At 34.6% G+C, this 16,104-nt stretch overlaps 2 protein-coding genes and 2 long non-coding RNA genes across 9 annotated transcripts in view; 2 read left to right on the top strand and 2 right to left on the bottom strand.

The window, feature by feature from the left end:
* Positions 1,212–2,166, bottom strand: LOC104726031 (CASP-like protein 2D1). The gene is made up of 3 exons (XM_010444796.2): positions 1,818–2,166; positions 1,619–1,730; positions 1,212–1,526 (listed from the first exon to the last, which is right to left on the bottom strand). Exons 1-3 carry the CDS (start codon positions 2,027–2,029, stop codon positions 1,272–1,274), a joined length of 579 nt encoding a protein of 192 aa, XP_010443098.1. The 5' UTR covers positions 2,030–2,166; the 3' UTR covers positions 1,212–1,271.
* Positions 7,512–11,176, top strand: LOC104726030. 6 transcript variants are annotated; one of them, XR_758003.2, is made up of 12 exons: positions 7,512–7,754; positions 7,856–8,127; positions 8,326–8,537; positions 8,621–8,761; positions 8,874–8,941; positions 9,014–9,089; positions 9,193–9,265; positions 9,350–9,473; positions 9,563–9,799; positions 10,424–10,482; positions 10,592–10,844; positions 10,938–11,175. It is a non-coding gene; the product is annotated as an uncharacterized LOC104726030 (long non-coding RNA). The 6 variants fall into 6 exon arrangements; XR_758002.2 differs by having other exon boundaries at positions 10,592–11,176; XR_758005.2 differs by lacking the exons at positions 10,424–10,482; positions 10,592–10,844; positions 10,938–11,175 and having other exon boundaries at positions 8,326–8,394; positions 8,494–8,537; positions 9,563–9,974.
* Positions 11,605–12,865, top strand: LOC104726029. The gene is made up of 3 exons (XR_758000.2): positions 11,605–11,698; positions 12,120–12,193; positions 12,312–12,865. It is a non-coding gene; the product is annotated as an uncharacterized LOC104726029 (long non-coding RNA).
* Positions 15,685–16,104, bottom strand: part of LOC104726028 — a 3,897-nt gene continuing 3,477 nt past the window's right edge. The window contains exon 2 of the mRNA XM_010444794.2: positions 15,685–16,097. Within this exon, the coding sequence (XP_010443096.1) occupies positions 15,768–16,097 (330 nt within the window). The 3' untranslated portion in view covers positions 15,685–15,767. The remainder of the gene's footprint in view (positions 16,098–16,104) is intronic.

Below are 16,104 nucleotides of genomic sequence, written 5' to 3'. Positions count from 1 at the left end.
TTTCTCTTAGTTACTTTTCCTCTCTACTGTTGTGTAAGTATATATACACATCTCAAGAAGGTTGAACTCATGTGGGATTAGGAGGTTAGCAGTGTAAGATTTTTTACTATTTGAAGTACAGTATTTGATAGTGCCAGCTAAATCAATTTCATAGATTACCATTTGATTAACTACACTTTGATTCTTTTTATAGAGTATTCAAAAATATATGTAATGTACACCTTTATAATAATTCAATGCTTTGTATTTATTATTCAGTCAAAAATTGTAAATCTTTGAATCCATGAAAGGATTTCTAACTTCTTATATGTGAACAGCTAATTATAGCTTTACAAAAAAGATACAATGCAATATATGGTCAAATTTTCCCAAAATCATTTAAAATACCATTTTTAACGAGTTATGCCAACGCAACAATGGTTTAATATATAACCAACGGTCTAGTGGTTAAACCCCTTAGTTACTGGAAACATAGATATCTCCGAAAAAGAGATTTATATTATATGGTTTGGGCTTTTCTCTCGGAAATGTATGAGCCCACGACACTTGAATTTCCTAGTAATTAAAAAAAAATAAAAATAAATACAATGGTCGTCTATCTAATTGGTTCGTTTGAGCTAATTTTTTGATGGGAATATATATATATATATATAATTGCTATTTTAAAAGACTTTAAAATTTAACTACACATTTTTAATCTTTTGTAATTTCAAGAATTTTAAATAAATACCAAATTAAAGATCTTTACATTTAATTAAAACATAGTCATTGTTCTAAAACGCGGTCTATATACAACCACTTAAAATTGCATAGGCTTTATTTCAACTATATATATTTAGATTTATAAGTTTTATTTTAGTATATGTACTTGAACATTGACTATATATAGTACTATATAGTACTGATTCATAAAACTACATTTCAATTCTGAATGTGACATAAAAACTTCGATTAATTCTCAGTTCTCACTTGAGTTTTATAAATGTTGACAAATAAGTGTGTATCAAACAAAACAAGGAATCCTTACTAAAAAGAACAAATCTATAATAATGTGAATTTTTTAAAAGGAATATTTAAGAGATCAAAGAGCGAGGTTGAGGGAAGACGCCAATCCTGAGTGTTCCACGATGTGAAAGAACTTGTTAACTAAACTAAGTTTTTTTCCCCCTTGGTAGCCACTATGACATACAACAACAATTAAAAAGAAAAAAAAAACTAAAAATAGATCATAGTATTATTTTGAGATAGAAAGTTAAAAATTGAGTAACTAATCAAGCATCGATATTGGTTTGAGAATCACAAGGAGGATCAAAAGGACTAAAAGCTCTGTAAGCAGAAATGACAGAGAGGAATAAGAAAAAGAAAAGAACAAAGACATGAAGCCCCAAAGCAATTGTGAGTTTTGAACAATAATGTGGATAAGAAGAACACATTTCACTCCATGCCACTATTTTGTCTCCTTTGTTAAGTAAGTACACTATCTCTGTTGCTCCTGCTACTGATGTTGTCATCACATAGGCTAAAACCTTAACACACCACAAAAAATTACTCACTTATATAAGAAATTGCATACTAGAACTTTGATTAATTGATTTGAGCAGGAATTTAAAAAAAAAACCTGGTCAGGAACAAAGAAGAGCCAAGCTTTGGAGACTAAACATGAGACCCATGAAAAAACAGTAGAGAAAATAGCATAAATAGCAGATATGGCACTCACACCAACCATATACCTGCAAATAGCCAATTCAGTTAAAAACTAAAATAGAAACAAATACTCAATTCTAAAATTTGAAATAAATTTAAGAATATTTATTTACTTGAGACCCATGATGGAGTTGTAGTCTAAGCTGCCATAGTCAGGGTTGGATTCGTGGTTAGTGACAGTTAACCAGATGGTAGCAAAACTGAGAGGAACCAGACTTAGCCTTAGACATGAATCTATGAGCTTCAAAGACATAGGAACTTGTTGTGGTTGCTGCTTTAAAGAACTGATTCTCTCCCCTTCTCTTGTGTTGTTGTTGTCTCTCATCTTTGGTTAATTGGATCTCAAAATCAGATGTGTTTTTTTTTTTTTTTTTGGGTTTTGGAGAGGATGAAAGCTATAAAAAAATGTTGACTTCAAGTGGGTTTTCTCAGTTAGAATATCTCTCTCTTTTATAAATATGTGTGTCTGTGTGGTCACAAGACATATAAAAACAAATTATACTAGGCTACAAATACAAATTCCTATAACTGTTCTCCTTTTTATGATAACCTTTAGAAACCGCGTGGAAGAAAAATAAGTGATTTTCATTTATAAATTGATAAGACACAAATGTGAATATGGATTAGATTAAGCATAATATATTACGTTAAACTAAGCATTTTTCATCATCTCAGGATTGTAAAAATAATTAATGGTGATCGATTTAATTTTGTTATCAAAACTTATATGTTTCTCAAATTTCTTATATACGTATATATATTGGATTTACCATATTTAGTAACTGTTCTAGCGAGTATAAAAGTTGGTAATTGCTGTCAGAAAAAAAGATTAGTGGTTTTGATAAATTCTATGTGTATTTTGGTTTTTAGTGAGTGGCACCAAAAATCTGGTAGTGGAAGTGACAGGGACGAGGCAAGTGCGGTGGTTGCTGGAAGCGAGAGAGATAGACATTTGGCTTTGTCTTGGTGGGGCTTCATATGATGTAATCATAGTTTTTACTTGAGATAATATAAATTATAAAGTATTGAGTTGTTTTATATTATGTTTACGGGATACCTAGTGGTAAATTTGTAATAACAAAAGAATTATCGTTGTTCAAAGACATTATTAATCTGTGGCGATACTATTTGGGGGACACAAAGTGATGACACTAGCATTAGTCAAGGTGATGTCACATCGTAGATTCGTAGTTCAAACTTCAAAGAGTGTTACAACAGCAAAATTGATCACACCATAGGAGTGGAGAGAGTCCGCGTTTTCACATTACTACTTTTTCATCTTTTTAGATTCCGCCATTTCGTTCTAGGTTTAGATTTGACACCGTGAGAAGAAAATACCAAAAATTAAACATAACTTACGTGTCTTCTTCGGTTTGGTTCTATTTTAGTGGGTTTTTTTTATAAAAAATTTGATACATTATAGTTTGGATAAATCCAAATTATGATCTCATGATACAAGAATAGTCACACTCTTGTTCAATTTTTTTTTACCTCTTGTTTGAGACTAATAAATAAACTACACTAGGTTATCCATACCGGTGTGGAATGATCGTATGATTTAGTGGGTAAATTTTAGAAAAAAGAGTCATACTGAAAAGAAAAGAAAAAATAGAGGAATGAAGGGATTTGTGACATTTGTCAATAGAGTTGGAAAACTTTGTAAGGTGAGAAAGTAAGTTATGCATAGTCTATAATATGTACTTGGGGGATGTAACTTGTTGTCTGTCAAGTGTCAACAACAAATCAGTTTTAATTCACTGATAGTTTTAATATTTCTACCAATTGATTACGCCGATTAAGTAAATCTATAGATACATCAACATGAACTAGAATTTTCAAGGATTTCTCTACACAATATTGGTTAATTCAAGATTTTCTTCATTACCTAACTAGTGTCCTACCGAGTCACCTATAACTAAGAACTACCATGATCGGTTCCAAATCATTAAGTATTTCTAGGATACCTACTTATGATCATCATCACCATTCTCTCCCCCTCATCATTACCATCAGCTTCTTTATAAACCCACATGTTACTTCTATCTGTTAAGTAATGACCAATTGCATAATCATAATCAGAGGGTAGAGAGGTGCAGCTGGATCTGGATTCAAGTTCAATTAATGCGCCAAATACCGAGTCATTTTTGCCCATTAACAAAACCAAGAGCTCGGATATAGACAAACTTTTAACATTGATCTGTTATGATGAGACAAAGTAAACCAAGACCAGTGGTTCCATATTGCTCGCTCTAATAACACAAAGCAAATGAAACTCATTTAAACCTTCCAACAACCGAGATATTATTATATATATAGCCTACGTTGATTTCAATCTAACAAAAAGATAGCAAACTTGAGAATCATTAATCACCATTGACTAATCTTCCAAAACAGCTAGAACATTTAGAGTTAGATACAAATCATTAAGAACCCAAAAATGATCCTCATCTAGGAGTATAAATTAAATTATGAACAATCCAAGTATGTAGTGAACGAATCTATAATCAAATCCAAAACCAACACAGATAATTAAACTAACAAGGCTAAAATCATCATCTGTATGATGTAAACAGACATAATTTATTGAAAATTTAATAATGATTATATAATGAGTCGTAATCTTAATAATTTTGAGTATTGAACATTATATCCCAATTGTAACATCATAATTTATGTATTTTTGAAGAAAACGCTAAGATTTTTCTTATATATATTGCATAAAATTGCCGTTGTTGGATTCATATCTTACTCTTGTCCCTTTTTATCTAATACTAGGAAATGTGTTTGTAATATTTTGTAATTATATATTTTTTAAATAGTTTAATAACTTATTTAATAAATTGATTATTTAATAGTTTATCACATAAATATATATTTCTTTTCGTACAAAAATTTGAAAATATTTTCCTCAATTATTGTTTTTAGTTTCTTTAATAGTATTTATACTATCCAACAAATGCAAGAAAACTAACATATTATTTGTTATATTCAATTATGAAGATGCCAAAATTTGTTAACAAAAAAAACTAACTTGTTAATGGTGCTGAAGGAGTTGCAACGGGTTACTACACAAAGGTGCCATAATTTAATCCATAAGATGTCCTAGAAAATATTAGGAGATTGCTTAATGATGAATAAATGTTGCCAATGACACCTTGGTACCGAGGAAATGACGGACATATCACATCCAACGGAGATGGTTCATTCACAAGTAAAGGCTGTGCGAAGCCGCTGAAGGAAAACATTATCCAAGATATTGAATTGCCGGTGAAGGTGTGGACCAATGAGTTAAAAAATCATTGAGTGGGAAGAAAATGACCAATTGGATTAAGGTCAAATAATGCATTCATGATTCAAAACAAAAACAGTGATGCTTTTTTTTTTTCATATCTTTCTCTTTTTTCTTTTGCAAGATTGCTTGGACTTAAGTGATGATATTTATTTGAGGTTAAATCTTCAAATGACTGAAGAGGGTGTGAAATCGGCTGCTGCAACTAAGAAGCAATTTAAGGTAGACATTGGCTTGTCTTAATTGATAGAGAGGAAGCATATGTGGCTGATAGATTCTCAAGGTCAAACAAAACATTATGAGACTTTAGAAGACAGTAAGATATTCATACACACATACTTTTACACTAACATATTATTTATTATATTATGTAGATTTAATTATGAAAATAAATATTATCCAAGATGATTGATCCAAAACTAAAGACGCTCGAAAATGAATGATGAAGTCATATATTGAAATCATATGGGAAATGATACAATTGTACTAATATAAGTGAGACCAAAACCTAACTTATGTATATTTACAAGTTTACAACAATTTGTTTTTAAGAAAGTAATATGAACATATATAAAATATATGTAATTAACTATATATTGATAAATGATACATGATTAGAATAATATTAATAAGTAGATAGAAATTGAAAATAGTTAAATGATAATTTCATGTGAATTGTTTATTTTAAAATGAATACAAATATAAAAGCAAAATAAGAAATACGATACATATGACAAGTAAAATTGAAAAAAGAAACTATACATCATAGTGTTCATAATATAGAAATTAGAAAGAATATACTTGTAGTACTAATATCCCAAAAAAAAATCAAATGAATTATTGGTTATTCCTATTGGTGATAAAATCAAATGAAGTATTCACATAAATGATAAGTTTTATATATTTTCTGATATAAAACCAGGCCAGACATTGTAGTTTTATTTTAGTGGTATTTTTTGAATTTGAGACATTGTAGTTTGGACAAGTCCAAATTATGATCTCGTGATACAAGAATTGTCGCACTCTTTATCAATATTTTTTTGTTCACCTCTTGTTTGAGACTAGTAGTTAAACTACACTAGGGTTATCAATGCTGGTGTGGGATGATCATATGATTTGGTGGGTAAATTTTAGAGAAAAGAGCCATAATGAAAAGAAAAGAAAAAGTAGAGGAATGAAGGATTTATGACATTTGTCAATGAAAAGAGTTGAAAAACTTTGAAGGTAAGAAAGTGAGTTATGTCTGGTCTATGATATGTACTTGGGGATGTAACTCGTTGTCTCTCAACAACAAATCAGTTTTATACTTCACTGATAGATTTAATACTTATGCCAATTGATTACACCAGTTAAATAAATCAATTAGATACATCAATAACATGTACTAGAATTTTCAAGGATTGCGACACAATAATGGTTAATTCAAGATTTTCTTTAGTGCCTAACTTGAGTATCCTACCGAGTCACCTATAACTAAGAACTACTCTGATCGGTTCCAAATGATAAAGTATTTCTAGGACACCTACTTATGATCATCATCACCATTCTCTCCCTCATCATTACCATAACTTCTGTATAAACCCACATGTTACTTGTATTTGTTAAGTAATGACCAATTGCCATAATCAGAGGGTAGAGAGGTGCAGCTGGATCTGGATTCAAGTTCAATCAATACGCCAAATACCAAGCCATTTTTGGCCATTAACAATACCAAGAGACCAGATATAGACAAGCTTTTAACATTGATATGATGAGAGTAAGTACACAAGGACTAGTGGTTCCATATGCTCTAATAAAAAAAAAGCAAATGAAACTCATTTAAACCCTTCTAACAACTTCGACAACCAAATGGAGTGAGAAAAGAGCAGAAGGCAAACATGTGGACAGACATTGTTATCCATCACAATGAACAGAGACAAAGAACATTAAAAACTTTTAGCATTGAGAGATGTTGAGACTAAGCAAAGCAGAGAAATGACAGAGATATTATTATATATATAGCCTATGTTGATTTCAATCTAACAAAATGATAGCAAAATTGAGAATCATTAACTGTTTTAAGTACCATTGACTAATCTTCCAGAACAGCTAGAACATTTAGAGTAACACTATCTTTTTTTTTTTTTGATTATAGAGACTATTGATTGTTATTCTCAATTTTGATTATAGAGACTATTGATTGTTATTCGTTTCCTTTTCGTTCAATTGTTCCCTCTGGCTATCGCGATTGATCCCATTGGTTATGAATCCTGCAAGTCCAACGAATCTCTTATTGACCATACTTTGATTTCACTACAAGAAATATATGCATTGATAGCAGAAAAACATAGCGCAGTAGTTTTTGCAAGTGTTATCGTTGAAAAATTTAGAAAATGAAACTCTATAATAGCGCTTTCAAAACACTATACCTAAATTAAGTGTGTAAAAAACTAAAATCTGCTTTACTAACCGAAAATTTGAGAAAGCGGTAACATTTAGCTAAATTTTTTCGTTTTTGCGCCTAAGTGTTGAACCTAAAAGATAGAAAATGATTATTTCAGTTTTTTTAAAACAAAAATAAGATATGTCTCTCCACCTTCAAACCGTAAATCAAACTCTTCCTATGTCCATCTCCAAATCCGTTTCTCACATCCCAAATTCTTAGTTGTTCTTCTCTTTTAGCTCTTCCGTTCTCACTTCTTTCACTCACCCTAGCTCTCAACCATTATTGGATTTTACGTATCTCCAGATCTAGAAGGGAAACTGGTTTCCGTGGGAGAAGGTCAGTTTGTTCTATCTCTCTTTCCCCCTTTAAATCTGATGTTGGGATTAGGGTTTCTGGTCTACGTTTGTAATGACCTTAATCTTCAAATTGGTTTGAAGACGACATATAAGAAGAAGAAGCTGAGAGCTGAAGCGGAGGAAGGTGGCATAGAAGACGAAGAAGCTAAGCGGTGGATTTATCGACGAAGTTAGAAGTTGGGATCTCAAAATCGGGAAAGATCTGCTTCGATTCAAGTCGTGTGCTTCTCCGGCGCACAGCCGAAAACTTGGGTCGAGTAAAGAATCGATTTTTCTATCAAGCAACAATGGGTCAAGTTCTCTTTTGCTCTCACACCTATCCTCTCCGACGTTCTTGAAGCTGATGTTTTCAGGTGCTGCTTATTACTTGCTTTCATTTTTTCTTGTTCCGCTGTAGGAGCATGGATTTTCACTTTGATTCTGCTGAAAATGAGTTTGATTTATCTGCTTGATATCGGCAACCAATGCTGATTTGATCCATTGAGTCGCCTTTTCGCATCTCTCATCCCCTGTTTTGACTATGTCAGTGCAATGCTTTGTTTTTTTTTCAGTTGATAGTGATTGAATGATGAGCCTGCTCTTGCTTAACTCATCTTGGAAACTCAAGAATTCTCCAATTGGTAGGTCTTGATTTTGATGATGTTGGTTTCTCTTGTCCGAAAGCTCCGAGTATGACCTATAACACCACTTTTTCAACATCTGAACTTCCCACACCAAAGTCGTGGAATGTTGATATTCAAGTTGATACAATCAATCTCTGCTTGTGAGTTATCTGAAACACTATTTCGCAAACTGATTCTGGAATTTTTAAATAATGTTGTGGTAAAGGAAATGGTGTGATTGCAGATAAGGGAGGATAAGAAGAAGAAGAATGATGAAGGAGAAGTGAAGGAAGGAGTAGCGCATCAATAGCTTTGTTGTCACGCGGGTATATCTCTGGTCATTTCTTTCAAATGTCTAGCTCCATCTGTTTTGGTCTCCATGGAGGTGGGTTTCTTTTTAAAATCCTGGAACTGGTTTGTTATTTCATCTTTTCAGAATTCTTGAGTACTTATGCGCAAGATTGTTTTTTTTTCTTTCTTTGGTGGTTTTCTCTCAGATCAAGTGTCAGCTATTTTGGTTGAGTCTTGTATGACTGGTTATGCCGGAGTAACTACAAGCTCCATGGTACGTGTTAGTGTATATATGCCTTAGTCTCTTGTAGCTTCAGACTCTTTAATTATTTTATGTGTTCATAAGGTTATTGGGGTAGTAGGTGGCTTAATGAACTCAAGGCTCAACTCGGCTCTCCTCAGTGTCACCAAAGTCAGTGAAGGTACTCAAATTAAGCTCTCTAAAAGCATATCACTTTGCTATATCATTATCTGTAAATTTAGACTATTAATACTTCTTTCTTCTTCATGTGTTTGTGTGTTTAGTTGGAGGTTGAAGCTGATTACGTGATGAGCTTTAGGACATGCTCGGAATGAGTTTTATGTTGGTGCTTACAAGGTATATTCACTTGGCTTTTAATGTTTTGGTACTATAAAGGTTTGCAGCTTTATTTGTCAATAACTGTTGTTTATTTCTGTTAAGGACGATTCAACATGAATTCAGCGGTTTGATCACTAGAGTTCGATAAGTAAGTATAGCAAGGAATAGCACCAGCCAAGCACCAAGCTTGAGTCTTTACCGAAGACTTCTAGAAATGGGGTACAAAGTTAGTTCTTTGGTTTGAGAACTTATCTACAGTTTTTGGTTTTCTTTCTCTTTTTGATTCCTATCAACTGAGTTGATTTAAATTTGCAGCTTGATGTAGAAGATATCTTCCCAAATTTCGGGTCATACTTTCTTAATTTTCAGCAAGAACAAGTCTTCAACAATAAAGCGCCAGTCAGAGTTTCACAGGGAGAAAGAACCAGAACGGTTGTGTACTGTTGGAAAGAAAATGGTTGTGGAATTGTGCGGGGGAGAAGAGGTAGAGATCAGCTGGTAACTTATTAAGCAAGAAGAGGAGCATTGAGAAGATGATTGCTCAGAAATACGGTAAGCCTTAGAAAAGAAACTTTGTTTGATCTAGTTAGTTTATTGATGGAATAGAGGGGAAGTTTGTTTCTCTTTTTCCTTTATCTCATAAATCAGTACTCTTAATGTGTAAGAGTAGAGGAGTTGATGTTTTGTATAAGATTTGGTTTGGATTAATATTTGTATGACTTGATATGTTTTATGGATTGTTTATGAAAAATATATATTGTTTGACCAAATTTAATATATATACATATATATATATATATATAAATATATAAAATATAGAATACAAAATGTATTATAGCAAAAATATATAGCTGCTGTTTACAAAATCATAGTACAAATATTTTGCTACTATTAATTATAATATAGCAAATAAGAAATGCTACTAATAATTTTAATATAGCGATAACAAGACGCTATTATAGAGTGACAAATAATAGCATAGAGAAAAAGCGCTATTGTATGTGCGCCTTCTAAGATAGCACCGGCAAAGACAGCGTTTACGAAATCGCTATCTAAATAATATAATAGAGTTTTTCGTGTGCTAAGAATACGTATATTTGTTGTAGTGTTTGATTGTTAATGGTTCCAATATTATTTTGTGAGTTAATACTCATGTTGACATTTTGTGATCTGTAGGGAAAGATTTTTGTGAGACTTTCAAGAAGGAAATCCCCAAAAACAAATATGTAGCTACTGTGAGTGTTATATGTGATCAGTTTAAAAAATTCTTGTATACGTTGTTGTACCTGAATCTTGTGGGTTTATAAAGTTGTTGTACTGATGGTGAATTTCACTGGATTATAGGTTGGAAAAGCTGCTGGAGATAAATGATACGCTTGTCTTGTTCATGAGCTTTGAATACACTCACAAGCTCCATTTTTGGATTTCTAGATATGTTATGAATTCATTGAACCTGTAATTCAAACATGTCTTGTCCGAGCATTATACCAATTGGATTGTATGTTCTTTTGATTGATGTGCAGCAAAAAGATGAGAAGCTAGAAGGAAACGCAGCTTTGAACAAATTATGTCGATGCTTTTGCTATGTGGTTTTGTGGTGGGTTATATTGTCTTAGGACTCCATTTTTTGTTTTGGCTGACTTGTGTTTAGCTTATAATCTCCTGGTCTCACACCCAACTATGCCTCTAGAGCTGCAACCACACCAGTATTGTCTGCAAGAGTCGGTTCAGTGTAGTTGCCTGCAAGAACTGCAACCATACCAGCATTGTCTGCAGGAGCTGCAATCATACCAGCATTGTCTACAAGAGCTGTAACCAGACCAACTTTTGTATAGGCTAAGTTGAAGTCAAGACACCAAATCTTTGTTTTGAATGTGTTTGATCGACCAAGTATGTAAAGGATCTGGGATGCTATAGTTCAATTAATTCTGAAGAGTGTTGGGCTGAGATTTGTTTCTCCACTTTAATAAAAAAATTTAAATTTCTATAATATTTTTCAAAAACAAGAACTTTATCAAAAGATTTACCATTGAAAGGGATAATTTTATTTCACCTACAAAAAGTTCTTAGTTTTAAAAATACACCATTTATTCTTAAAAAATATAAGAGGCCAAAAATACAAACCTACCAATAAAGATGCTCAGGTCATCTCCATCAAAGGTTATTAGCAATATCTTAAGAGTTGTTTAGGTTTAAAAATAAATAATTAAAATGAAAACAACCAAAATTTGTTAGTGATCGATCCTAAGAGTAAATGTTTAAGGATCACTAAGGATCAGAGTCGTGTCGATATCTGATTGGTTGGGAAAAATGTTTTTTATTTATTTAAATTATTTGCCTCTTCCGTGTCTCGTCTCTCTCTCAGTTTTGCGATTCACCTTTAAATTGAGAGGGAAGCCATCTAAACCGCCGACGAAAAACCCAGCTCTCCCTGTTATCGTCGATTCTTAGGTAAAAAGTCAACTCTTATCTTTCGATGTTTACCGGAAAAACAAGTCTCGATCATGACTCCACAATGAAAGTTCAATAATTATAATTAGTTAATTACTACTGCTTCGATTTTGTGGAAACAAGTGGAAAATTGTTTATTTTACAGATTAGAGAAGTTGTTCGATTGATTTCAGATATGTGATTGGATTTGTATTTTTGCTGGTTTCTTTCTCTTATGTCATTTAAACACCAAAGGGTCAATAGTTGAATCTCAAAACTGATTCCAGATTCTCATTGATCTATTTGATAGTTTGGCTTGATGCATATACCCTTATCATAGCAAGCTTGACGGTTTAAAACTTTGAAACTCTAAGCCATACTGTTTTGATGGCAGATATTTAATGATTGGTTCTCTGTTGTTGTTATTCCTGTTGGTGCGTAGGTACAATCATCTCTAACCTCGCAGATGTGGTTCTTTCGTCTCTCTACAACAACAAAGCCAAGAATGTGCTGCAGGTAAGACTCTTAACCGTCACTGTTTTAATATCTGAATTCCATTTTCGCAGTTTTTCCATACCATCGAGCACAGTGCAGAGTATTCTAAATTGATGTTGGTTATTTGCTTGAGCTACAGGCTGTGAGGAACATTGGGTTTGTTACTCTTTTCACCAGAAGTCTTCCTGTTAGGACCCTGCAGGACACATCGATTGGCAATTGCTTTCACTTTTGTGTTTTTACAAGGTAATTCAGCCTCAAAAACTCTTGATGGACTGGAAGACAATGACTGTAACGCCCCCGAACCGCCGGTCGGACAGGACCGCGGACGGCACCGAGACGCCACATGTGTGGGAACCGCACCCTGGTGGTCCGGTCGAGGGACAAAAGCTGCAGTTTCCCGACCAGTCCTCCTGGACGCGACTCCGCCCGCGGCTGAGGTTCACTTAGGCTTTGCAACCCTTGCGTCCCACGCGCGTTGTGTTGACCCGGACAAGACCGAGTACCATTTGCAACTTGCCATGTTTTCCCCGAAAACCGAATATATATTACTTTAATAATTTATTACATTGAAAGTAAATCATCAAAGCAATATACATAGATAGTCGGATAATTTTACAGAAATCATTTAGGAAAATACAGGGTTTTACAAAGAACACAGAAAACCCTATCCGGTACCCTAAAGTTTGCTCCAGCTCTAGACTCACTTAAGCTTCCTACAAGACAAAATAATATCATGAGTAATCTAAGATTACTCAGTGAGCCTGGACACTCCTTTCCTAAACAGGATTCTACTTCCCCAACCCAACTACCCCAGCAAGCAAAGCAAACAAGCAAGGCAAGCAATCAAACAAACAATCAAAGCAACGCAACAGAAACAATAGCGGAAGCAATAAGCAAAAAACAAGCGAGAGAGGTTAGAACAACACAACTCGACTCGGACGATCTAAACTCGCTAGTCACAGAGAAAGACGACTAAAAGGAACAAGGACTACTCGGCCACTTTAGACTCTTAACTCTTACACAACGCGCAAAGACGACTAGAATAAAACAAGGGACACTTGAAATACTCTAGACTCTTTCACCTAAGGGCACTCGATAATCTGTTCCGTTCCACAACATTTCCCATGCCGAAACCACAAAGGTAACCAGCATGAGCTCACACAAATGCTACATCGGGAACTCTCGCGAGACAAACCGCATTTGGAACAAAAGATCGACTACACTATTCTAGCTAGGACTCAAGAAACAAATTCAAGAGACTTAGCTAAAATACACCGAACAACTCAAGCAAGAAGATCAAGCATTGCAAGCAAGAGAACATGCAACAATCATCAAGCAACAAGAATGACAATTCATGTACTTAGATTGTCCTATAAGCATGCAACCATTTTAAGCAACTTAAGCAATTTAATGCAACAAGTTCAATTATGCATGCAAGCCAATTTTTAAGCGATTTAACCAATTAAATCCTTAAGTCCATTTATGCATGCAAGCCAACCTCGTCCAGTTTTATGCAATAAAAATTGCAAATAAACTTCACCAATTTAATTCATGCATGCAACCGATTTTAAGCAAGAAATATTGCAAGTAAAATCCTTCAAATTTAACCATGCATACAAACCCTTTTGTCCAAATTTTAAGCAAGTCCAACTTACTTTAAAATGCATCCAAATTCATTTTCGCATGGTGATTCCTAGCTCAAACTCTATGTGCATTTAAACATGAATTTAGCATGAATCCTACCATATTTCGCATGCATCAATTTAAACTGATTCTAACATGAATCTAGTCTAAATGCAACAAGCAAAGGGTACATGCAAGGATCTAAAGATCAATGCAGCACCCCACACACAATTACCGCAGAACTCACTCTGGTGCAGCGGATGATGGTCAGACTTCACTGCACCGCGGATCAGACAACTCCCTTCCTCTCGTCAGACAGCGCCTCTTCCTCAACTCTCTTCGTCCGCAACAGCTTCTGCCTCCCTCGTCTCAACAACTTCACCCTCTCGAACCACTCTCTCTTCACTTGGATTTGAGAGCAAAATCGAAGGCTTTAAGTGTTTAGGGTTTTAGAGAATGAGAAAAATTCTCAAGGGGCATATATATAGGTCGAGCATTCCCCCTCTCTTCCCTTAGTGCGTTTTGACAAATGGCACACATGAGCTTACATTTGGCGCATGTAAACCAATCGCCAGCCACTTGGCAAGCATGAACTTGCATGTGGCACATGTATTACACTCGCCCTTGCATGAAATTCGATTGGTCTAAATCATAGAGACATAATGATTATGCCGCCACTAACCGTTCGTTCTTCAGCAAAACTCGCACTGTCCTACCGTCCGGTACGTACGACATCGTTCGGACGTCTCTCGGCCATGAGTCGGTCTCGGTCCAGACTGAGTTCGGTTCCTCCGGACTCCCTCGATCTTTCCTCGGACAACTCTCGGTCCTTTCTCTTCGGTCCTTCCCGTCCCTTCCGGCACTTCTCGGACCGTACTGTCCTTCTCGGTACTTGACCGTCTCTTCCGCATACGCAGTTTTCTGCGTAAACCGCTAACTCCCGATAGGTCTTAAGGTCTCGATCGTACATCCGACCACTTCAATCTTGGCTCGGTCATTCTCCGACTCGCACATTTTTCCTCGGACTTTCTTTGGCCTTTCTCCTTTTTTTTTCTTCCTCTTCCTCCCTAAGTCTTATCCAGACCATTTCTTCGAACTTTTATTTTAGGCTTTCTGCCCTTAGTGAGGGTCACTACAATGACCCTCAAAATAGCTGATCTAATGATGTTTTTACTCCCATGATTCCCTTTGCAACAGATTCTAACTCTATGGTACAGAGCTCCGGCCGTCCTTCCCTTTGTTATTTGTAGCTGAACTAGTGACCAAGCAAGCAATCTTTACTAGAGACTGAGCTCCAACAGCTCCTCCGTATTTTCACGCAGTCTTTGTGTTCTTCACTTGCTTTCTCTAGCACACAGACATGACATTCACATACTCACTTGCTTTTTCTGTGGAAGTTCAGGTTGCTGGAACCCCAAAGATGGAGAATAAGAGATGTTTAGAGATGGAATGTGTTGCAATGTGTTGTAATCTTGTCTGTTTTGTGTTGAATAACAGTGGCAACTCCTAAACAAATCAGAGTGCATAAACTAATGATGAAGTGAAGTTCTTAATCTAATTTTTGCAACTATCAGTGGACCCTTTAAATTTTACAGTTTCTTAAGAAGTTCTTAATCTAATTTTTGCAACTATCAATGGACCCTTTAAATTTTACAGTTTCTTAAGAAGTCTTAATCTAATTTTTTTTCAAAATTTATAATAAAATAAATTTTAAGCAACTTTCTTTAAATTCATTGATGGTGATGACTAATCATTAAGAAGCTTAAACATGCCTCACATGTAACCAACAAAGATAATTAAATTAACAAGGCTAAAATCATCAATTGTATGAATGATGTAAATACACATAATTTATTGAAAATTTAATAATGGTTATATAACGAGTCTTAATCTTAATTATGAGTATTGAACATTATACCCCAATTGTAACATAAGATTACAGATTTGGAAGAGCAACTAGTTTCAAATATCAATGAGCAATCACATCACTACTCAACACACTACTACTGGGTTCAACAACAAGAACTGAATTCATATTAGGAGGATTAATATTCATCATCATCATCGACGAGACGGATCTAGCAGCGGCTAATTTCTTCCTCTGATAACTATAAGGACCGTAGATCTTTCTCAGAAGATGTGGTACCTGATCTATCGTCAGATTCCGCGCCGCCGCCGCCGCTGCTTTGTCAGCAACAGAGTTGTGAGATGGTGAAATCGGATCTAACGGCTGCGAGAGGGAGCGTGACACGAGAGATGCGGTAGTAGTAGATCTAGCGTTGATTCTCGAGTTACGGATCTGAGCA

The sequence above is a fragment of the Camelina sativa genome, chromosome 11, assembly GCF_000633955.1.
Source record: "Camelina sativa cultivar DH55 chromosome 11, Cs, whole genome shotgun sequence".
NCBI classification, from domain to species: Eukaryota; Viridiplantae; Streptophyta; class Magnoliopsida; order Brassicales; family Brassicaceae; genus Camelina; species Camelina sativa.
Note: the sequence above shows the minus strand (reverse complement) of the source record. Positions and strands in the feature narration are given on the sequence as shown.